This window comes from Diadema antillarum, unplaced genomic scaffold (assembly GCF_040938485.1).
Source record: "Diadema antillarum isolate AM-2024a unplaced genomic scaffold, OU_Dant_1.0 scf00000032, whole genome shotgun sequence".
NCBI lineage: Eukaryota > Metazoa > Echinodermata > Echinoidea > Diadematoida > Diadematidae > Diadema > Diadema antillarum.
The window spans coordinates 344,940-370,681 of NW_027270921.1; the positions used below are offsets into that span (position 1 = coordinate 344,940).

Genomic DNA, 25,742 nt, shown 5'->3' on the forward strand with positions numbered 1-25,742 from the left:
GGAGTGTCACACGCAAGACATATACCAGTTCCGGATATAGCAATCACAAGTTAGGTAAATGGTTAGTCAGTTTGATGAAATTCGTGCATCGAGTTGTTTTGTTGCAAATTATTGACGAATATTGCCACACATCGACGTAAAGCACTGAATTAATCAGTGTTTTAGTAGTACCCATGACAAAAGAAATCATGGGCATATGGTACATACTCAAGCAGGATTCGGACCTGGCTATATTGCACCTCCTGATCACCGGAAAGGACATAAAATTTACGTCGATGTACGTCGATTTGGGGCAAGTTGTCAATCATGCAGTTGCAGTAAACACAACTCGACGCAAGAATTTCATCAAACTGAATAATATCATGCAGTATACCCGCTGCATGAAAGGATCGAACCAGCACTGGCTGTTAGGCGAAAGCCAGTGGATATACCTCTCACTCTGATCAGGAGGTCGTAGGTTCGAATCCTGTCCGAGTATAACAATATGCCCATGATTTCTTTGTCATGGCTACTATACTAAAACACTGATTAAATCAGGGCTTATTTGCGTCAATGTGGGGCATTGTCAATCAGTTGCATCAGCGGCTATGTTAATCAATAATTACATTTGTTTGTGATGTCGAGTTTGTCAAGAAAAAGAAAATCTTATTTATTTATCATAAACTTCGATGTAGTATTTCCTTAAAAATAAAAAGGAACAACATTGCGATCGCTATATACATGTATAAAAGTAACAGTGTGTCTATTTCTTTCAATGATTTCACCATAATATACATGTTTGCAACTTTTATTCCTGTTGATATTAATTTTATACACTGTAAAAACATCGGTGTTTGATTTAACACCATGGGTGTTAAATCTAACATCGATCACACTTCAATAGAGGACCACACCCACAGGTGTAGAAAATGCGCTGTGATGGTGTTGAAAAGTGTTCATCTAACACTTCGTGGTGTTAATTTGACACTGTACCTGGTGTTATTTTGACACTGTACTGGTGTTAATTCAAAAATGACACCACATGGTGTTGATTTGATATTTGTTGGTATAAATGAATGGTTTAACACCCGTCCAGCTTCAATAAGAGACCACACCAGCTGGTGTTACTGTGGTGTAAATTTATTTTCACATTTTTTTCAAAAATCTAGTATTTTAATTTAAAATTCTTGATCGTCTTGTTTAAATTAAAACTCAACAAGAAGTGCAGTTACTATAAGAAACTCTTCAAAAAACAGTTTTATATTTGGAAATGACACCCGGAGGTGTTAATTCAACACCATAAATGAGCACCGAAAATGTAACACCAGCTCGGTGTTCACTATTTAACACCGGACTTTTTGCAGTGTATGTATGCATGAAACTTTGATGTAACTCGTGCATATATACCACTCCATTCTTATGTGGCTTGGATTTAAAGAAATGGCGTTATCACGACGTCCAAAGTTGTCAAAGTAATTACAACTTATACTTTTTGATATTTCAACTTCGTATGCAACATAATTCATTTTTTCTTTTTACTTTTGATTTCCAAAATTGTTGTTGCTTCGGTAATTACACTCTTTGTTCATCAGCGAGCCCGTGCTTCTGTGTCTCCAGTGCCCTTGTTATGACCCACCATTTCCCTCTCCTCCCCCCCCCCCCCCCCCCCTTTGTCCACCTCGGACTTACTATATATACCTTCCTCACTATCTTTCTATCCTCTCATGATTTTTCCTTAGTGAGCCGCCTTGCGTTTGTTAACGTGCGTCCTTGATGTGCATGTATGTGTGTATTACTCTTTTTTTCTTTTTTTTACTACCGCTTAGGAATTTTTTTTTTTTTTTTTGCAATTAGATTTTTTTTTTGAATGAGGGAACTGCATTCTACAAGCTCTGCTTTTTAGCAGTCCCCTCCATTTCCAGCAATTTTGTTTCTGCCTTTACTACAGTGACGTAACAGTTATTTGTATCTCTATTGATAATTTACCTGTATCTCTTTTGCAGTGTTATTCTGTTCATCGCATTGTGGTAGCGACTGATTTCGTGACATCTGTATATACGAGTGTTTCATTGTATTTCTAATTATTTGTTTGTTGGAAATGAAATAGATCAACTTGAAATATCCAACTCAAGTTCAGATTATTTCAATATACATTTCTTTCTCACTTTCCTCCTCTATAACTCCTCTATAGGTCATTGTACCATCTATATATAAATTCTGATTGTTATTATAATGATTACGGTTTTGAATGAAAATCATCATCACCATGTTAACATAATTATGATTATTTTCATTGAGCTGTGACTCTCTCACACACAGGACCTCCATTATTTTGATGTCCTATCCGAGGGACAGAGTGAATTTTACTTCCTGAGAGGGGACAGTACACACACAATATTGCTCAGTAGACCCGGGACTCGAACCGGGGTCATCAGGATCGTGAGGCAGACGCGCTATACGGACTGATGGATTGTTTCATATCTGTGTTTTACAGATAGCATATATATATATATATATATATATATATATATATATATATATATGTGTGTGTGTGTGTGTGTGTATGTATAATCAAAAACAAAACTGAAACCAGCAAGTTCATGCTATATTTACGAACAGTTTATTCCGGCACACAAATTTTTGAGCGATTCGTTCTCGAGCAAGTGTATTATGCAAAATTTGTGTGCCGAAATAAACTGTTGATGAATATAGAATGAACTTGGTTTCAGTTTTCTTTTTAATGATATTATCACGCCAACACGTGGACAACTTACTCCATATATATATATATATATATATATATATATATATATATATAGAGAGAGAGAGAGAGAGAGAGAGAGAGAGAGGGAGAGAGAGAGATACATATTTGATCAAAAGTTATATATCCACTTAAAGGACAAGTTCACCCTCATAAACATAAGGATTTAGAGAATGCAACAATATTAGTAGAACACATCAGTGAAAGTTTGAGGCAAATTGGACAATCGATGCAAAAGTTATGAATTTTTAAAATTTTTGTGTTGGAACCGCTGGATGAGGAGACTACTACAGCTTGTGAGTCATAATATGCGTACAACAGTATAAAGACAATGTAAAAGAAAATTCAACATATTATTTTCACTTTTTTCGCATAATAAAAGAGCACTTGACTTGCCTCTTTCTAAAGGCAGGGGGAATAATATTACCCATAACATTTGTCGGTAACGAGTCAGGGGAATGTGTACTTTTTTCAAAAGATGGAATTTAGTGAAATTCTTTTTATATATTCCTTATATTGTTGTACGCATGTGACATCTAAGTTATTCATACACTGCAGTAGTCTTCTCATCCAGCGGTTACTGCACAAAAACTTCAAAAATTCATAACTTTTGAACGGATTGTCTGATTTTCCTCAAACTTTCAATGATGCGTTGCACTAATATTGCTACATTCTCTCAATCCTTATGTTTATGAAGGTGAACTTGTCCTTTAAGAGTGATTGGTTGAAAGAATCAACTATAAGCACTATATAGAAAACACCTTGGGCAAATCCCAACACTGATTCGCTGTCATGCAGAAAAGAAAGAAGATAGAAAGAGAGAGAGAGAGAGAGAGAGAGAGGGGGGGGGGGGGGAGAAAGCCCGAACTACTAGTAATAACGTGGTGTGAAAATGATGATAATAAAAAAAAAAAGTCGATGACTTAGAAGTATATATGGACGATGGATGGTATAATAAGGAGCCAATGGTTAATGTTAAAAGAAGATAATAATTTATGTTCGACGTTCGGATTTTTCTGGAACCAATGATTTCAAGAGTCAGCAAAATCTTATAATTTCATAGTGTTAACATATACAAATGTTTGTTTGTTTGTTTGTTTGTAATTTAGCTTATGATGAGACTCTTTTTTTTATAGGTGATTAATCTTTTTTTTTGTTAGTTTTGCAAGAATGTAGATTTGAAGCCGTCTTTAAACTATCACAGCTATAGAGACTATTCGACAATTTTGGTCCAGCAAAATGTAAATACACGTGAAAATTGTCCTCGGTTTTTTCTTTTTTCTAGTTTTGTTTGTTTGTTTTTGTTTTGTTTTTACTCTATAGTCATGGCACAATAACGTTTACTGGCATGTTTGACACTCATGCATATAGATACATTGGGAAATTACGTCACTTTTTCAGACATTTTCCAAAGTAGTAGGCCTATACAATATTTGTGAAATGAAGTTTCAGCTATAACTGTGATAACAATCAACTCTCCAAAATATATAGATCTATATACACCGCACATGAGAGTGCTCAAGTGCCTGCCATTATAGTGGTCACGCGTGGCTATACACTTTTTACCGATCACTGGCTCCATAATATGGCTGGTGATCGGATACCGAAAGGATCAGTGCGAATGATTTATGGTTTGTGCTTTCAAATGTTTATTAAAATTTGGATTTCATTGAATTCTTATATTAAAATAATGAGTATAAAAACCGGTCGGGATAAAAGGAATGCCGTTACACTTCCCCCTTCTTCTGTTTAACTTTCGATCCAAAATGTAAAGCAGATATACTCCATCTATAATTTCAAGTTTCTTGTTAAGACTATGATTATGGATCTCGTTGCTCATCATGCCGTATGCCCCCGGGGTGGTGAAAAGTGTATATAGTCCACTTGTAACATGAACGAGACCACTAGGGGGCAGTATTGTTAATTCCCTTGAATTGGCGTAAAACGTCTTTTATACCAACAGACTGTGACCACAATCGCCCCATCACAACGTTGTATATATACCCCTGTGTATACGTTTTATACCCAAATCTAACCAGGGAGGGCCTCCCTGATCTAACCAAGGGCATCATCGTATTTTATCATCTTGCTTGCATATACCCCGGGTAGGCCTACTTTCTCCGGCAGTCAGATCGAAGAATGATGTCTTATTTGTGGACATAATATAGGCCCTTAGTATTCGTCAAATCAAACTTTCCCATCAGTGCAGTATTTTCTATAGCTAATAACAGTAGAGCGCGAAAAATCAAAATATGCACACAAACGCAAAGAATGTTCATCACAAGAGCTTTTCAAATATCTTGATGTGCAAGTAGGCATGCATTATAATAGATTATAATCAATTGACCCCATTGTGGCTAAATCAACTTGCAACCGGCTGCTTTAGAAAACTAAGAGAGAACAATAATACTCTCAAGGGATAAAATTGGCAAGTGCGCAAGACAGGGTTGCGATGTATCCCGGATTCCCGAAGTCGAGTTGTCCTGAAACCACGCAAAAACATAAAATTTTGTTGTTGTTGTTGTTGTTGTTGTTCTTATTGTTGTTGTCGTGGTTGTTGTTGTTGTTATTGTTGTTGCTATTGGCGTGTCAGTCAAGGTTGAATATTTGCGTCTTTAATCTTCATCAATAGATTCACATTCAAGCAGTTATTTCCAGAAACAGAGAGGGAGAACTAGTTCACAATTAAACATTGTGGTGCGGGGAGCAGTCTGCTCGCATATAGACCTACGGTTGAGACAATTACTATGTATCTAAAGAGAGTGACTCGGTGTAGAAAAAGCAAAAGAGCAAAATCTTGTCAACTAGACCACTCGGTTGTATCACAAGTATCTTGAACTACAAACTATCGATTACACAGTGGTCTACTTTCAAACTGTGCTTCAAATCTTTATCAAATTCCATTGTTTCCAGTAGGCCTACTTCTATAGCATAGGAACAATCAAATTATAGTCTGATCGGAAATTGGCAATACACGCACATGGGATACACAACAACAATACGGAACGTCAATTTTTCATTTCGCGCAATTTCTTGAAGTTGACCGTGTTAGACATGCGCAATGTCTGTCATTTATCTGAACATGCGCAGTTGCACGGCACCACCGTAGCTCCTGGAAAAAGTCATTTTGGCCGTGATGTCTGGAGCCGAGAGAAGACTGCATATTTTTATTTAACAGTCTTTCTGAGCATTGTTTCGTGTTCAAACTTGGAGGAGTTAGAGCTACACTTAGTCCAATTCTGCCTGCCAAGTCTTTTGGGATTTCATAGTTTCTAATTTTTGGGAAGCAAGAAAGGTTATCAAGCGCCCCTGCCCGTCAACATCTAACGTTAGAGCAGCACCTTCGCCTTCGCTGTACCAGCACTAGCAGCAGAGGAGTTCGGGTACTGCTGTCCGTACTGAGGAGGGATGTATTCCCGTACCGTACAACCAGCAGCCCATCATATTCGCAGGAAATCATTACATATTTGCATTGAGCTCTCCCGTGTTTTTTGTGCAAGAGTGGACCTTAGACACACATGAAAAGATGGCTACGACTGTCCAGTATGATCTGGACACGTCTGGTGGTCTCATGGCGGTAAGTAAGACGTGGAAAATGGTATGTTCGTCAAGCAATTCGCTTCGCAAAATTCACATTACCTGTGGCTCAATTCACGACACACGAAGTATATTGAAACGCGTGCGAACAACTGCAAACCGCCGTCGGTTCGTCGTCATGCTGAACTCGTTTCTTTTTTTCTTTCAAAATGGCGACGGATCTGACGGTAGAGGAATATGGGTTTAGTAGTACCAGTCTCTACTTGCTTAAGGACCATGCTGTTTTGACTGAAACAAATGGTTAGTTTAAGTGATTTTGTTTCTTCTGTTTCTTCTTTTGGAATTGCAGCAAATCCAAACCCTGGTTGCACCACCTCAAAGTGATGAACCTCCAAGAAAGTACAGGAGGACTGAACCGAGAAGGACAGGTCGAGCTACAAACAGGGATTCCTGTGACAGCTGCACTGAGGGTGGAGATCTCATCTGCTGTGACCGATGTCCTGCATCTTTTCATCTCCAGTGCTGGTAAATTTGAATAGATATCTGTAATTTGTAAACTAGTTGTAGACTGTAGACAAATGTAAAAAAGTTGGACCGAAGATCATTTCCATGTGCATTCATGTCGTGTTACGCCTGTCGCTGAATTTGGTTCCACTCCTGTCAGTCTTTGATGAACGTGTCCAGGCTGAGAGAGATCAAAGACGACCCTTGTTGCTATTGTGGTGCGGTGCTGTAACTGGTCCAGCAATCCAGTGCTGCCTGGTGGGTCACTGGTCTGTAGCCGCTAGCACTAAGTAGCAGCATTTTCTTCATTTTCTACTTTGCCCAGGCCCAATCAGGTACCGAACTGGACACACCTAGTTATGCCAGTTTGCCTGACATGTTACCTGATACATTTTCGTCTTGCTTTTGTCTGGATCAATTTTTGATGTAACTGCAACAGACAGTAACTTGTTATGACAGAAATTCTTGAAGTTAAAAGACCATACAGTTTCATGGCAATGTAAAGCAAGTCGCTCATGATTTTTGACCGCCGACTACATCCAGTACATGTACAAATAGAAACCTATGCTGTTGTGCGCAGTCAAATTTCAGCATTGGAAGTCGAACCTTGGTGTGGATGTTATAGCGCGCAATGTTTGGTGGGATTATATGAGGGTCACACAAATTACACCCCTCTATCTATGCAAAGATCTTTGTTAAGTAATTCCTCGCGTCTTAATTTTCCTAAATTGGCTCATGTATCATATGTTTCTTACACACAAAAGGTAGGGACTTTTTAAAGATCTCCATCAAATGTTTTTCTCATGTCAGCAATAAGTTGTCTTAAACGCCATGTCTCCTCACTTCATTTATTGCTTGTATGAGAATAAATGATAGCAAATGAATAAATTAGTGGTTTATTTTTTGGCTGTTTTGCCTCCATGGAAATTGAATTCATTCATCTTATTAACTATAAAACTAAGTCTCTCTCAATATAGTAACTCATATTTTTAAAAGTGAAGTTTGTACTGTGAGATCACATAGAAAATTTACACTTTGTGATACCTTTTGTGTCTTGAAAACAGGTTTTTAAATATGTTGTTTATCTGTGGAGCACTCCACAGGGCGCTTATTCTGTACTAAAACACAAACACACACGCACACACACAAAAGGTAAAAAAAGTGAAGGCAAGCAACACAAGTATTTGAAAAATTTGCATATTCAATGAGGATTTGTTGTAGTTTACAGGGAAAATAATGTATTGTCACTACTCCTCCTCATCCAGTTGTCTACCTTCATGTGGTCAGAACTTTCTTTGACCAGTAGACATGCAGGGCCTGCTTGCACAGTTGCACTACATACATTGTATGTTACTCTGGGAAAAAAACAAACAGTAGGATTTAGTTCTTAAAGACTTGTGTGTAAGTGTGTGAAATTAGTAATGACGGATGTAGGAGATTCATCATGTTTGCATGCTCACTTTACATGTATGCAAGTACTGATTACATGCAGTTATACACTCATATGTGCATTCATATGAGTGACATGTGTCCCTTTCCATCTCTCATGTTTCACTTTGGATACATGTACAGTATGTGTATACCATGTTGCATGATTCAGACTTCATACATACTGTATCTTGAGTCGTGCAGAGATCTGCAGCTTTGAATTAAGTTTGAGCAGAATTCCATGGCATTATGCATATTTTTTTTCTCTCTTTTTTTTTTGTAGCAAGATTGGCATGTCACCAAGATACATGTGTATGTGGATCAGAGAATATTTCCTCAATCATGTCTATGGATCATCCTGTATATTGAGAGAGTGTATTGTTTATTGTCAGGAAAAGCTGGGACTATACACACTGTGTAATGTTTACCGGTAATGGTTTTAATATTGAGGATCCTATGAACACAACCATATTTTCCATTCAGATCATGTGCTGAATTGTTCACATGTGGCAGTGTTACTTACTGGTACATCTATACATGAACCATGCTGAGCTACCAACCAGAATAATGTCACTACACTTTGTATGTTTTTTCCTTTATGTAATACCAATTTCAGACTGGCACTAACAATCAATTGTATACTAAATTCCTGGTGATTCAATGGGGAGAATCATAATTGTTTCCCACAAATGCAAGGTATTATTCTGTATGCTTGTGGGTCAATTCTATATAGACTGCAGAATAAGCAATGCCATCAGCAGTACTGTACATGTCGTACTTTGCATACTACGGTTTTGGACTGAAATGCCAACTTTAATTTTTATGATGTTGTCATGTCTTGCGATAGATTTTTCATTATCTTGCACACGTTCATAATCATAGGATACCGGTACTTAAAAAAAAAAAATCCAGTGTATTGCATCTTATTTAGACCCTTTTTCGTGTACACCAATGTATGAATGCAGACTTGTAGGGTAAATTACACTGTCTGACAAGCTGCATTGTTTATCACTCTGTTTCCCAGTAGCAACAATCTTTGATTTCAGATCATTTGACAGTTACCTGAGAGGGATGTGATATTAAAAAACAACAACAACAACAATATATCTAGGTTGATGAAGGAAGAATGTCATGGTCTTAAATAAGTTTTAATGATATCAAACTGATCCTACTTTTAAACTTGAAAGGCGGAACTTCAATGGAGATTTGGTATGTTATGTGACTAGAGGCAGCAGCAGCACATGTATACGATCATCTCAACACTGAATGCATACTGTATTTGAAGTTACTACAATTGTAGCTACTGGAATCCTAATAGCCTATTTTGGTCACAAGTATTCAAGTCTGTCTTGTGAGCAGCCAGACATTTCAAATCTTGGTTCAGCAAAGCAGCATCATTCTTTGTTAACTCTTTTATTAGGTCAGTGCTTACAATTCAACAATTGATAGGAAATGACCTTGTGCCCATTTGCAGTGAAATACCCCCACTCTAGTCTGTATAGAACATTGATCCATTCCAGATCACACAAAATAATGTCATTCATTACAGAGGAGAGTATTATGTATAGCTGAGTCAAAGTTGTGCAACTTGGCTTTCCTCTTTTTTGTTCTTTTTTTATATCTGTGAGCTGTATTCAAGATTTTTCAGTGATAGCAAATGTTTAACTGGTAATGCAATTTAGACCAGTTGTGCAGGTACAATGTATGCAGTAGGAAAAGAAATATACGGAATGTATTGATAACCAGAAATCCACTGCGCTTCTGTGTACATTGTACATGTACATGTACAATTTTGTAGCTTGAGCCAAGATATGTGATCACACTAGAGTACTAAGTATGTGGATGGCATTCTGCATCACATGCACATTATGCATGCATGTTTGAGGAAGCACACTTCTTGTTAAATGTAAATGGGGAAACAGAAACCTTGGGACTTTGAAATCAATTAAAGAATCTGTAGAAAGATTTTGAACAAGGTAGACATAGTTTCTTATACTTATACGTTAAGAAATTGCATGCTACTGTAATGAAACCCACATTATCCTCGCACACGAGTATGCCCTTTGTTACAGTCATTAACAAGTACAGTAGCCTACAGTGTGCAAAGCTTGCCTTACTACCAATATGAGTGTATCCCAACCCACTAAGGATTGTTATACATTGAATAAAGGAACCAATGAGAAGCGCTGAAATGAGTCACGTGTGCGCTCTTTATTTTCCTACTAACATGCATGGGTGTACAAAAAGTGGTAGGGTTGAAGGTCAAACTCAATTTATGTTTGTGGCGTTCAGGTATAAACCCTGATGATGTATCCAGGCAATGTAAGTTTATATTTCACACTGTACATTAGATTGCACAGGGTGGTCCACAACTTGAAATTTTAGCATGTTGCAAGCTCAGAATCTGAGAATATTGCAGAAATTGAATATGCGCGGAGCGCACACGATGAGTACGTAGTACTCAATATTTTGCTGCTTACATGTACATTCAATGTTCTCTCTCATGTTTTGCACACAAATATCTAAAGTACCTGGTAGTTTGATGTTTCTTATGTTATGCACATGTTTTGCACATTTTTGAATACTTTAACTTTGAGCTTGTTGCAAATTCTTGAGGATGTTGCATAGCATGTTGCTGGCTTTTTAGGATGTTGCACAAGAATTTTAGCATGTTGCAGCGACATGCTAAAACCCCTCGTGGACCACCCTGTTGCAGTAGGTCAGAATTCAACAATATGCTGTGCAGATGCTGTAATTCTGCTCTTGTGTCATTAAAACTACATACCATTACTAATGTACAGGTATTACCATGATTTTGATGGATTAATTGAGTGAAAGATACAACCAGTCATTTGCGGAACAATATCGAACAGAGATAATGACTCCTCTTGTACAACTCATTGCAATATGTAATGTTGTTACCGCCACAGACACCAGGATCTCATTTCACAAAAGATATTGAAAGGGAATTCATGCTAGAATTGCATCTTCTTGTAGTAGCGGCCAATTAGGAAGTGGGATTCCTGACCATTTGCCATGCATCAAGAGTTACTGCCATTGCAACTTTCTATGAAATGGAGCCCTGATGTTAAAAGTTTCCATTTCAAGGAATGGGCAGAATGATTGGGCCAGAATACAGTGTGTGCAAACTTGTACAAAACGTACAGCAACTTTTGCAGTCATTTGTACTTCTTTTCACCTTCATGATATGATGTGCATTGTGGTTACAGGGCTGTAGGCAATTCCGCTTTTGTGATATGTAGCACACATTCAGTGTAATAACAGTGTTCTTCATTTGCAATATTGTCTTACACATTGTTTCTTTCTAAAAAAAATGCTCTACTTTGTTTCTTTCTTGTGCATATTTTCAGCATGGTTTTTTTTGTCCTCTTCACTGCTAGTGGACATTTTACATACAGTGTACTGTATGTGACTTTGCATCATGTTTCAAAAACATTTGTAGTGACAAGAAGGTTGCTTGCCAGTGGACTAGACAAAACACTATGTCTTGGCTCCATAGATGTTCCATGTGCGTTACTCACTTCACTGAATGTAGAATTTTATTAACGTAAAACACTGTGCTGGTGCCCTTCATTGATTCATGATGAATGGATTCTTGGAAGACGTATGTGGCGTTCTTAGACAAATGAGGGACATGAAAATAAGGGGTGAAAATAATCATGATATTGTCAAGCCTTTGGCACGCCTCTTGGTTGCTGGGAGCAACCCTTGTTACAGAGGTGTGCAGAATGTTTGAATATATGTGCAAAAAAGGACCGTTAGAGGGCTTTCTTTCAGCATCAAGAACTCAATCCAAACTGTGAAGGGGTGATATCCCCTCAAGCCAGTGTGGTATTTACTCCTCTACACTTCAGGTTACAAGTAAACAAAACAAACAACTATCAAACAAAGGAAACCATGTGGATGCAATGCTATTAGAGAAGACACATATCTAATTCTGTTTAATTTCTTGAGTTTGCTATTCAGAATTGTGTCATTTGAAAATCTGTGCAGTGACTGACAGTGCTGTCATATGATTGGCTGTCTCCTAACAGCTTCCATGGCAACGGCATTCTGTTGCAAATTTAATTGGATAAGTGAAGTGAGCCCCAAAATGGTAAGATTGACAAACAAACAAACCAACAAAGGACTCCCAAACATATTATACTCCATTTGTATCCCTTGGTAGAACTTTGTAATTGCAAATAAATATATTATGCTAGATAATGGCTTATTTACAAACTTGTGTAGTTATACTGCAGGTAAATTTGTTATGGGGCAGAAATTTTATGGATTTCCTTGTCAAATTGGGGAAACTTATACCCCTTTCAGTAACTCATATTATGCATTTTTAGCCAGCTCCTGGCCTGCGTCAAGCAGCAAAAATTGCGTTCAGTAACTACAACATTGTATAGCAGAGCCGCGCTACTTTTACAATGACCTATCACAGACTTGGACACATAAGGGATAACTGCCATGGTAAATATAGTATAGCTGAGCGCACTACTTTTACGATGACCTGTTCACAAACTCGGGCACAAAAGGGATAACCATGAATGTGCACTCCAGCAGGGGCATGGCCAGGTAATTGTGACCTTTGACCGTGCAAGGAATTTTGGCCAGAGCCTGGTGCCTTTACATTCCTAAACCCTTTGGTCGGCGCCAGGCCCGCACCTGGCGCTAGCCTACAACAGTGCCAAAATAGCCTGAGCCTGGCTAAAATGGCCCGCATCATTTATAAACTCAAAATTTTATAATGTAGCTTTGACCTGGCCCTCACCAGAGAGTTACTGAAAGGGGTACAAGTCTAGATGTAGTTTGCGGTCCAAGAGATATGGTCTCTTTCATGATGGCAATAAAGGTAGAGTGCAGTGAAGTAAGAGTAATCATTCTATTTCATAGGGTTTCAGAACCATGTCTGTCTATACATTAAAGACTGTTCATGGTTGGACCAATCATGATGTAAGTACAGATATTTTGATTGTATATCAGTATCCATTATTTTTCTATCACTCTGGTTTGTAATTATCCTCTGGAAATATCATAGAGGGTTGGAAAAAGACTACATAAAATATGTCATGCTTCCTGTCAAATGCAGCTTGACACATGAGTGACAGTCGGCTTGTTATAGAGAACTTCAAGCTTTCAATCTGCAGCAACTAGAAGACACATGTACATGTTTGATGAAAAGGGGAAGAAGTGAATTTTGAGGAAGACAGAATAAGAGTATAAACATGTTTCTCTCTGCCAATGTTTTAATACTGTATTGAAGTAGTGTGTGTTCCTGCAGTGACATTTTAACATTACAAAAGGCATGGCAGGGGTCATGCTTTGCTGTTATGGTTTAAAGAATTACAGGAGTACAGTACGAGCACGACAGACTACAGAAGCATTTTTTGTCTTGTACGTGCCTGAATTTGTAACAAGTCCATCATCACCGCTGGCAAATTTGAGTACTGTAGCTACTGGCAAGGTTTTCTTGTCTCACATTGTAAAGAATCTGAAAAAGAAGTATGGCTGTAATGCAGTTTACAAGTGCAACACATCTTTTAAGCATTACATTCTTTTTTGTTTTCTCACTGCTGCCCTAAGAAGCCTCAAACAATCGGAAGAAATAAATGGAAAGATGTCAGGGGAACTCTCCTTGCTTACTTTAAGATGTGCAGAGTTCTTCTGAAATGTTACGTTTGCCATTTTGAGATCTAAAGCCCTCGTGACATAAATTTTGAAGGAAATTGAGGAGGGCTCGCAGCAGAGCTCTGCCTCTCGAATCCTGATTGAAATTCAGGATCCAGAGCAGAAAGGGCTTCTTCTGTCCACAGATTTATTGCAAGTGTCGTCGGACCGTAATGCTCGCAGGGCTCCCGCAGCTGGCGCGGAAAGAAGGGTCTTGCTCTGGTCGTGTAGCGTCTGGGGCAGGCAGGCAGGCTGATGGGCGAGCCGCGGATGAGTCACCAGTCTTCAGTGGGGTGGGATCATTCTCCCAAAGACGCAAGACTGAGGGAAGAGATTGAGAGAACGAAGGAAAATACACTGGATGGAGGAATGGATGGAGGAGGAGGAGGAGATGGAAGAAACAGTATGCAGCCCTGCTCAGCAGTGGGGGGATGGACAAAACTTGCATGTTGAGTAGATGGTTACCTGTAGATGTCACAAAAATTAATGACAAATGTAGTGATGTCCTACATGAAAGAGTCAATGAGAGAGAAAACTCCCAGAATGTTGCTAAGGTCTGGTTTGTGTTCATGGATCATGGTACAGCATGGACTAGCTTTTCCCAATGTCAAACCATAACTCAATTTTCATTGGGTCTTGAATTACTGTAGTTGCTTGACTGAGAAACTTTTGTTTTGTTTTGTTTGTGTGTTTGTTTGTTTGTTGTAGTTGTTGTTGTTGTTGTTTTGGGTTTTTTTTGGTGAAAAGGAAGTATAAGGTCTCTGTGCATTGTATGCATGCCAGTAGGTTCCCCAGAGTGCGCAATGTGTTTACAATGGCATTTACACTCACATAGATGTGGCACCCATGTATGTCACAGTAGCAAGTTCACATGAGGTTGGGACTGAAAGAAATAAATTAAGCTTTTAGGAGACACATAATGAAAAGTTGACATTTATGGTTTTCAAGACAGACATCTGCCAGAAAACAATTTAGATGGAAGAATCAAACCGTAATGTCAAATTGTAACATTTGTAATGTCAGGTCTTTTTAATTAACTGATCATTTTTTAAATTTTTTATTTACAGTGTCGTCAAAAATCTGAGCAGGAAACTTTATATATAAAACTGCAATTTGTGTAAAAAGTGCAAAAATATTAATTAGTTTTAATGTACTGTAGTGTTATCTGACAGTAGTGATTTGTGTTCATTTATGCATATTTGGTGTTTATTACGCTAGGCAGCATACCACTGGGATGTAAAAACACAAACAAAAGAAATAAAGCATGTTGTTTACGTTATTTCAATCATTTACGTCATGTTCATTTTCAAATGACTGCCAGTCAGGTGCAGCACATTCAGCAATTAATGGTGTACGTAGTTCAGCCGTCTATCTGGCATTACAGGTATAAAAAGAATAATACATGATGTGATTAGGAAACTACTTTTAGAGCAATTAGATCTGTGTCGTCTGCTGTGCATAATGTAGCATTCTCTGTAGCATGGAAGGAGTACAATGGATGACATTTGTGAACCAGTCATAAAGCTATGGTGAAGAATTCTTGGTATACCATTTGAATGTGACACCCAACCCATCAGTTTTGTGATTCTCACACTGTACACTGTATAGAGACTAATGTTTTTTTTCCAAAGCACAAGGAAGTGACATGGTTCACATTCATCAATTTGGAGACGTACAGTTGTACTTACGTCACATCCTGGGTATGTGGTCAATCAAGTAGAATTGGGAAGAAAAAAAAGATTGAAATGTCTATGAGCCGTTCTCAGCATTGAAAACCTTAAGGTGTATTGATGGGAAGTTTAATGTCATTTGCACCGTAGCAGTCCATTCAAATATTTCACTTTTAACATACGGGCACACACTGATTTATCAAAATGTACTTGATTCTTTTTCTTCACTTTTGTCCCAGAAAAAAAAAATGCTTTCTTTATTGTTCTTGAGCATGTTTTTGAAAATAACTCTTTCCTTTTTACAGGGGTAACTCCTTCCGATGTGAAATATTTCACAGATGCATTAAAGCAACATTTTTGAATGATTTTAATGTTGCAAAATTAGAAATTAGTAGCAGTACTACAGATCAGCAGATAAACAAAGTCAGTTCAAATGATGCTGTCGAAGTGTAAGCCGTAGATAGAGAAATCTATTGCTTGACACATGTAGGCTAAGGTCATATTTCGTTTTTCTTAATACTTACATTGTGTAGGCTGTACCTACTAGGTAGCGAAATAGTGCCATGTGCATCACAACGTATATTAAAGCATTCTATCACAAAGGATGCCAGTTATGCACCAGTGTGAGGTATACTTGTGTGTGCATGCCTCTCTCTTCATTTCCAGTATTCTGCATACATTGCCAACCTGTCAAAGTTAACTTTGCACTGCCTTAAGTCAGCATGGATGCGTACTCAATGTCTCTAACATTTCACCTGCATAATTTAGAGATTTACAAAAAGCTTGTATCTCCTTACGATTCAGAGCTGGCGCGATAATTTTGTGGATGCGCAAATTGGTGTATCAGTTACATAACTGTATATTCCCCTTGATGCACCGCGGATCTGTGTGTGTGTGTGTTGGGGGGGGGGGGGGGAGGGCATGGGGGAGCTTCAGCGTACCAACTCATGCATTCCCAACAAAGAATGCCTTGCCTAATGTACACAGAATATGTCTCCAGCTCATGTGTCATGCTGTGTGGGACATGCAAAACTCTCCCTCTCCACGGAGCCTACATGGTAAGCCAAAGCCAGGCCCTACTACTACATGTGCTGTACCTGCTACTAGTGGTAGCTGTAGCAAATAGCTTTCATCAGAGGGCAGGCTAACATCGAGAACATGAGTGGAGTGTGCATTGTGTGCTATGTCTTTGTGCATCCTGCAGTTGGTGTGTATGTTTCAGCAGCGCAAGCCAGACTGACTCCTCAAGGAGGTCATGAAGGACTGACATGGGGTCAATATCATACTCACAGCCACATTAGCCTCCTTCCCCAGTCTCTTCCTCTTATTATGTATTGTTGATTATCATCATTACTGATCCTTACTAGTAGTCCTTCAAGTCATTGTATAAATTTCCCTGGTAAAAATAAATCAGTAGTTGATGCAAGGTGTGTTGAGTTGAGTGGATGACTGCCCCCTACAAAGTGACTGGTGTGATCAACCACCAGCTTTAAGTGTACGATATTACACACAGAAATGCACAATGGTGTATATTAATGATAAAAATCAGAAACTGCAATGGCAGTGTAGGGTCTGGTCATCTAATATGATTTATTCTGTGCTTTTAAAGATATTACTTGATCAATAGTTAATGATGATGTTTATATCTTTCTTTTTTTTTTTAAAGAATTTGTTCATTAGCTCTAGCTTATTTCTCATCTTCCATTCATTCTTTACCAAAGATTAATGGTATTTACTTTTTCTTCTCTCTCTGTCTCTACCTGCAGCAATCCTCCATTATCTGAGGAAGATCTACCCTCTGGGGAATGGTTGTGCCACAGATGCACCGTAGCACCACAGGTAAGATCGTGATGCTCTGGGCAGCTTCCATTCTGTGTACACCTAAAATTAAGGGGAGACCGCAGCCGGCCCGAATCCTTCACCAAGCGGGAGGGACGGGCAGACATTTGTCCTTGGATATTCTGCAGCAAAGTGCAGGTTCCTGGCCCGTGTATTATTTTTCCCACAGCAATGCAGACTTCAATTATGTTTGAATTCCATGCCACAATGTGAAGAGGAGAGATAGATAGAGTTTGGGAGAGAAAGAAGGAGAGAGAGAGGGAGAGAGTGATACAGCACAATTGCCCTGCACTCAAACAAGCTTTGCTTTAAAATATTCTTGACTTTGTCGCACCGTAGCGCAACGCCCTGGGAATGCCCACATGAAAGAATCACGATTGCACTCAGCAAATTTGATTGCAAGTCCCAAGCAAATTTTGAGTAAACCCTCGTGAGGGATTATTACAGTAGCTGTATTGACTGAGTGAAAGCCTCAGTGAAGTGAAGACAAAAGAATGTATTCTATCATTCATTACTGTCAGATAATATGTAGTGAGTTAGCGATAGTTGAGCATTTATGAAATGACATGCAGGGAATCTATACTATTTCAGTTTTGTGAACATCAGAAATAGTTTATACAGTAATGCTGCGCATGAGGGAGGGAAGAGAAAATACAATTTTGATTTGTCCTGTCGCATTTAGGCACAATTTCATTTTGAGATTCATCAGGCAATATACATAATACAGCAGCAAGTTGCTGTCAAACTAGAAAATCTTAAAAACGAATCATAGGAAATCAAGGCAGTTCAACACATTTGTCTTGTAACAAAATCAGACTATAATGATCGTTGAAATTTGTCAGGAATTCAGAAAGAACAAGAAAAAGAAGGAAACCAGGAAGACTGACTAGTTTAAAGGGAAATAAAGCCCAGATAGATGTGGAATGAGTGAATGCAGAAATAGTAGTAGAGTGCATCAGTATAGATTGAGGAAAATTAGACAGATTGGTTCAAAAGGAATGTATTTTTAAAGTTTTGGTAAAGCCATTGCTGGATAAGAAGAATACAATAGTTAGTGATGTCACACATGGACAGTGATATCAAGATATAGAAAGAATCCACCATGTTTTGATTTTTCTATTATAATGAAATAGCACTTGGCTTGCCCTTTCAGAAGGCAGGGAAAATAATATTACCCTCAACATATGTCAGTAACAAGTGAAGGAATGTGTGCTTTTCATGAAAATTAGAATTTTCTAGAAATTCTTGTTTTGTGTGTGTACTGGAAACTAAACAGATTTTGTCTGCATGATTTATACCTGTGTCTTGGAGGATATGTTAGTATGTGATAGCTGTGATATGTATCACAAACAGTCATGTAGGAATTGTGCCTTTCCAAATAAGATACTGTATGGAGCACATTAAAGAAAAATGTTTGTCTAGCAGCATAACAGGTGCATGAATATAATGACTTGTATTCATATAATCTCATTGATTTCATATTTAGTTACTTGATGTTCATATGGTCATGAGCTTAAGGTATTAGTCTGTGATATGTCACATTTTCTCCCTATCTCCTGTAATTTTTCTCAGTATTTAAAGATCTGATGTTTTCCGTGGGGTGCATCTTCTGTAATGACTCAGAACATTCTGAAATTTATAGATCTTTATATTTGTTACCTGCCTGTGTCATTGATGGCCATTAAGTGACAGTTAATAAAGAATATATTTACATCAAATATAGTATATATGCTCTATTGATTCATATTTTTTTCCCCGCATTGTGAAGTACACTTTGGAAGTTTAGTCTTCATGAAACAGAATGATGTGATTCATGCAAGAAATATGTGCTTTGTTCATGTGCAAAGCAGGCCTTTCCTTTCTTTGAAATATCACTATACTCCTAGTAAAACATTTTGTCGCAAATGATTCTTCCTTGAGACATCTTTAAGATGATGATGAGTTCCCTTTTGCTGTTTTCTTTCTTTCGTCAGTTGTCCTGGCTTTCACTTACATAACAAGTTTTGTTGTTTCAATCTATCTCTAACCGATCCTACGCCAGCCACTGGACACCCCAGAGATCAGCCTGTCGGACACGATCAAAGCGATAGGGAAAACGGAGCGAGCGGAGAAGGAGAAGCGGCAGAAGGAGATCAGCAGCAGCGGCAGCAGTGGCAGCAGCTCCAAGGAGAGGAGCACGCTGCTGAGACTCAACGATAGACTGAACGACAGACTCATGCGGGAGGGGCGGGCTTGTATGCGGCTGGCCCAGATCCAGGCATATAGGTGAGAATCAAAAAAAAAAAAAAATCAGGGATTGTACCCTTATAACCTCATATGTTCTCTTTCCATGAAGAGAGGATCTTTCCTTCTACCTTGCTGTTGCCCTTGATCAAAGCTTGATTTGAGATTTTAGGCTTTTTTTTTCCATCCAAATAAAAAGAAATATGACAGTCAGTAAATGTTTACAAATTTTACCTTTTTTCAGTTAACTTTTCTTCTTTTTTTTTATTGCATAAATGCACAAACACATTACACACATCTTTGTGGAGACTAGTGCAAATAAATGATTCCTATAACCTCAGGGAAAGTGGTTACTCAATACTTTTGAATACATGCTCAGCAAATGGCATACAAAGCCAAAGAAAGTATTGAATGAGTACTGAGCTACATTTGGAAATTCCTTCAAGTGAATAATACTCTACTTTTGTCACTTCTAGTTCTTATTTATTCTTTACATTTTTTTTTTAGGTATTCATTTTGAAAAGCTGAATAATTTGTTCAGTGGAAAGACCCTTGTAATGATTAGATCTGCCAGATGCACTCAGTAGTTATGTACATTACATAGGAAATTTGTCAAGCCCCGACGTACTTCTGTGGTCTTGACAAGTCACGTGAGATTCGGGTAAAATCAGGGAAGCATGTAGGTAAGATACAAAGAAAATGGAATATCAAAATTTAAAAAAAAAATGGGATGTTATAAAGCTTTTATAATTCCAGTGTCCTCTAATTCAAAGTCAGAGCCCCCAGTTTATTATGTATTACAGTATTATGTATTGTGCAAAGCAACAGTCAACGGTCTTTCAGTTAGAATGTTATACTCTGGAGTGGAGGAAACATCAGGCAATTACACAGATCAAATCTTAAATGAGGTACCATTGCCACCAAATTTGCCCAGGAAGCCAGCCCCCTCCCCCCACCCCCCTCCCCTTGCGCTTCTGATTGAAGCCATGCTGTGCAGGTAGAATGACATGACTCATGCATGGAGCATTGTTAACGTGCAATTAAGGAGGGAGATTTCGTGTGAGGGGCGGCGAACACACCCCACCCTTCCCCATCCTTGCTGTCTCCCACGGCAACAATGAGATGGAGCAGGGATCCTCTCTCTCTCTCTCTCTCTCTCTCTCTCTCTCTCTCTGGGGCAAGTTGATAGAAAGGGGAATTCAGAGGAACCAAGTCTCCCTGATTCCAACGGAGGATATGTGGGAATTGAGGGAATGCAGCAATTTTAGTAGAACACATCAGCAAAGTTTGAGGAAAATTGGACAATGCTCCCAGAAGTGATGAATTCTTGAAAGTTTCAGTGCAGCCATCGCTTGATGAGAAGACTACAAAAGTTCATGATGTCATGTATTGAAAATGATATTTTAAAAAAAAGATGTAAAAGAAAATTCAACATATTTTCCCTCATCTAGCATAATGAAAGAGCATTTGACTTTACCTCTTTCAGCATGCAGGGGGAATGATATTACCCATTATATGTCACTTTATACATGTCGAGGAAATGTATGCTTTCAGTAAAAAGATCATATTTTGTGGAATTTGTCTATATTTTATTTACATCAATGTACCTACATGATGTCATGAACATAAGTAGCCTCATCCAGCGGTGGCTGCACAAAACTTTAAAGGGGCATAGTCCCGGTAGTGTAGCGGGCGCCGTTGATGATACTGCCGATCACCGTTAGCATTGATACGAAGATTACCAAAGTTGAGCTGTCATCAAGAGTAAAGTGCGTAGCTGTTGCTATTAAAGTAACGTTGCCTTCGTGTCTTCTCTGCGCATCGCGCAGTCTGTAGTAATGCCAGGGTGCATGCATATGTGCTTGTTATTATGACATCACAAAAGAAGTTTGCTAAAGCTGTCATCCCCTCAGCCGAATCATGAGCCGAACTGTGATCTGACCACTGACTACAGTGAATCAGACTTCTTCAGACTCGGGGAAGTGGGCCAAAGCGTAAGAGGAGTCGATAGTGTAGGTCTCTATAGGAAACTTGCGCCGTGCGCCCGCGTACGCATTTGACTGAAACACCGGGACCATGCACCTTTAAAAATGTATAATTTTTTAACAGATTGTCCAATTTTGCTTTAACTTGGCTGATGTGATCTACTAATACTGCTGTATTCCCTCTATGCACACATATTTGGGTTTCATTCCCCTTTAATGTCCTAACAAGAGAATTTAAAGGCCCCCCCCCCCCCACTCGAGTTAGGAACTGGTGGTCCAAACTGGTGGGATGCATGTCACACTAGACTATCTCCTTAAGTGCTCTGTGTATCCCCCTGACTCTGACGTGTGAATGTTGGTCACTGTGGTAACTACAGTAATGGATGGATAACAAGCCAGCTGTAGACCCCACATTGGTCATGTCTGTGGGGAAAGACCTCGGTAGAGGGGATACAATGAATGCAAGCTAGTTTTCGCTTCTTGAGAATCATTGCATGGCTGTGACAAAATTTACTTTCTCTTTTTCTTATCTGTCTCCTAATGTACTCTGAAAATTATTCTTTTGCCTCCTTCCATCCCTCCCCCCCCCCAAAAAAAAAAAAAAATTGTAGTCTCTCCAAGACTAAGTGTGTTGTGAGTGTAAATAATTATAAGGTGAATAGCAGCATCAGGGATGCCAAATGTTACTTTTTTGCAGTATTTTGTACTATATTTTGCTAAAAGCAACGCAAGTTTCATCGAAAATACTGTTTTCCCCAAATTATATTACTTTACATGGCTATTGCAAGAGAGGTAAAAATACTGTTTTCTACCAAAAATATGCCTTTTAAACCCTTAGAATGCTGCAATGGTATTTACAAGGTTGGCATCCCTGTATCATGGATGCAAATGATTCTATGTGAAAACATTCCCCCCTTTTTATGCTGTCTTGATGACGACTCCAATAGGGAAGCACAAATCGAAGCGGGAATCATTCCAAAGGATGCGGCCGAAGAGGCAGAGAGAGGCGCGGCTACCGAGGTCAGCAGGGAGGAGAGGAGGGCGGATTTGGCCAGGAAGGGGGAGACGGAGGAGGACGAGGTCTACGCCAAGTTTGAGAACCCCCTCAATTACCTCATCAAGGCTGTGGCTGTACAGAACCCCAAGCAGTTCTCCCTCCCTCCGGAGATGATGCAGCATGCACCCCTCCCCGGTATGGTAGAATCTCAGGATATAGACAATACACACTCTCATGTGAATATGTATAATGTGTGTGTTAGTGAGTATGTATGTGTATGTGTGTGTGTTTACAATATACTGTTTATGTCATATATTTAGCAAGTCTAATTTTTTTTTTTGTGTGTGAATTTTGACTTCCTGACAATTTCGCGAGTGGTTAAATTCGCGATCGTAGAGAACAGCAATGGATGGAGAAATGTACATGTGCATGTCGCATTCATGTCAGGATCAGAATTGATATTTTCACCTGTTTTGAAATTCACAAATAGCACTGACTCGCACATCAGTGAAAATAAAACCCTCACGAAATATATGGCATTTTGAGATATTGGTTTGTTACCAAAATTTAGGAAGGAGCATTGCAGTCTTTTCCAACCTTTCCGATACAAATCTAGCCGCACCTTTGAAGGGTGCAGAATCTTTCATTCATCTGAGACGACGATGGTTGAATTTTAGCTTCAAAATATACCAGATAATGTTGATGTTACATACAATTGTATGTGTCTAACTTATATGCAAATATGTATAAAACTTCTCCTGTTTTATGCCCCTGTCATGCTGCTTTTGCTTACAAAAACTATCCTCAAAAGTCAGATATGCGCACTTAATCCTTCGCGTGCTTTGAGTGTTGATTGGCACAGAAAACTTCCTAGTGTTGTAAGACACTGTCCATAGTCCCTGGCACAGAAAGGGTTAACACTTCTCACAGTCAAACTTGACATTGACATTCTACATCCTCTGTCTATGTCTTGCCCTTCACAGGCACAACGAGGAAGAAGAAGAAAGAGGAGCTGTTTAAGAATTACAAGAAACCTCATGAGATGGACAATATGATGGTGCCCCTCCCAGCCAAAGTCTGCTTCACCTGTAACAAGTGAGTCACTGCCACAGTTGTTTCAATATCAGAGATGCCACCTGATACTTTTTTGCAGTATTTTGTACTTCTTTTTTTCTTCTTTTTTAATTAAAAAAAACTACAGCAGGTTTCATGGAAAATAATGTTTTTCCTGAATATTACTACACGTGTCTTTTGCAAGAAAAGTAAAAATACTCTTTTTCCCCCACCAAAAACACGCCCGTTCAGCCCTCAGAAAACTGCAATACTGTTAACAAGGTTTGCATCCCTGCACTATACCAAGGTGTATCATTGAAGTTTTTGTTGTTGTTGGTTTTTTTTTCCCCACCCACATGGATGTCTTTGTGTGGGACTTCACATATTTCATGCATGGAGCTCTTTTAATGGAGTGTATTAGCCCAGTCTCTCTGTGCACATGGAGAACAAAGCACACGAGCAAATTATTTTAAATAGGTCACTGGAAGGTGTGTATGATTATTATGCCGACTTTATTCACCTTTGACCTCGCTGGCAACTGTTGAAGAAATGATTTGTGAAAGGTGATATTCTGTGTTATACTGTCACATATTCTCTTTTCTCACTTCCTGAAAGGTGTAATTACATAATATATGACGTTAGAGATTTAGTAGCGATGAATGCAGTCACTACTATGAACATAAAATCTATTTATTGCATTGTGTTGCAACAGAGCGTGTCCTTATGACCGTGACGTAAATATAGTCCAGGATGTTCCATTGCTAGTATAGCGGCATTCCTATTTGCATAGTTGTCCATTTTATGTACAGTCAAATCTTGTCTTTAAAATGACCCTGGGGGACATTTTGAAAAGATGTCCTTTCTGGACAGGTGGTCATACAGAACTTTTTGTGAGGGAAATGTGATTCAGCGATCTTGATATATGAGTAGTTTAACTGTTGAAAGCCAAAACAAGTCGAGAGATAGGCGTCATTGATGCTAGCACCATTACTCTGATATTGCTACGTTTAGCTAAAGGGGATCCCCCCAGTATAATCAACGCTGTGTCAGTGGTTTCTTCTGGCTGGGTTTGTTCATTGTTGTAACTTTCTATGAAAAGCTGCGATTCCAATACAGCCAGCCTAGCTCTTGAAAAACAAAATATAAAACAAAACAAAACAACCAAAAAAAATGGATAAAAAGCTAAAAAATATAAGCCGACAAAGAGAGCACACCGAAACAGATATATATGGTACACACAACATATTTTGCGAGCGTACTAGTAGTATTTTGTGAATGAGGACATTTGAGACAATGTTCCAAGTAGTTACATTTATGATCAATTGAGAACCACGACCCTGGAACGAGAATGATTATCACCATGAAATATATGAAAAAATTATTAATTGCAGTAAATGTATAGCACATACAGTGTTATTCGAGCAGATGATTTTTAATCAATTGATGCCTCCCGACACATGATGGATGTCTGCATGGTAATGGCGTGACTGCACCTCAGATTTGAGCAGAGCTCTCTGTACAAGCGTAAAAATTGACAAGGTTGCAGAGGAAAATTTGTGCCACTTCGCCTTGTCTGACAGCCGGCTGTGTAGAAATCACCAGCATTTATTCCTACACCAGGAAGGAAGTGTGGGTTAAATCAACGTGCTCAATGCGCACGACTGACCTCCACTCAAACCTATGCCTGAGCTGTTGATTTACTGTAGAAACAAAAACAAGGCGCTGGTCTTGTAGTCAGATGTTGTGTGCAAAGTGCAGCTTTAATTTTCAATTCGTGAGAAACGTCTGTCTGGCCTGAGTATTTGGACAAGTCCTTCAGTTTCACTTCTCCGTTTGAGGCGTTGTTGAGGTGCTTCAGAATGAGCTCTAGATTTGTTGCAATGCTGTGGGAGACATTCATGTTATGAGTGTGTGTAATATATACAATGTAGTGTAGTAGTTGCTACGGGAAAGTTTTCTTATTTGAATGTAAGACGGCTCTATAAATATGCAATGTTTTCCCCTAATGGTAAGACATGCCATTGATAAGGTTATGAGGAATGAATCAGAATTTGTTTAAGCTATTGGGAATGTTTTCTTTCATTGAAGAA

General features: G+C 38.7%; 1 protein-coding gene across 1 annotated transcript in view; it reads left to right on the top strand.

Annotated features, from left to right (window-relative positions):
- The first annotated feature begins 5,902 nt into the window (after positions 1-5,902).
- Positions 5,903-25,742, top strand: part of LOC139742527 (PHD finger protein 12-like) — a 30,636-nt gene continuing 10,796 nt past the window's right edge. The window contains exons 1-6 of the mRNA XM_071653062.1: positions 5,903-6,317; positions 6,627-6,802; positions 17,322-17,394; positions 19,436-19,659; positions 22,550-22,794; positions 23,583-23,694. Coding sequence (XP_071509163.1) covers positions 6,267-6,317; positions 6,627-6,802; positions 17,322-17,394; positions 19,436-19,659; positions 22,550-22,794; positions 23,583-23,694 — 881 coding nt within the window. The 5' untranslated portion in view covers positions 5,903-6,266. The remainder of the gene's footprint in view (positions 6,318-6,626; positions 6,803-17,321; positions 17,395-19,435; positions 19,660-22,549; positions 22,795-23,582; positions 23,695-25,742) is intronic.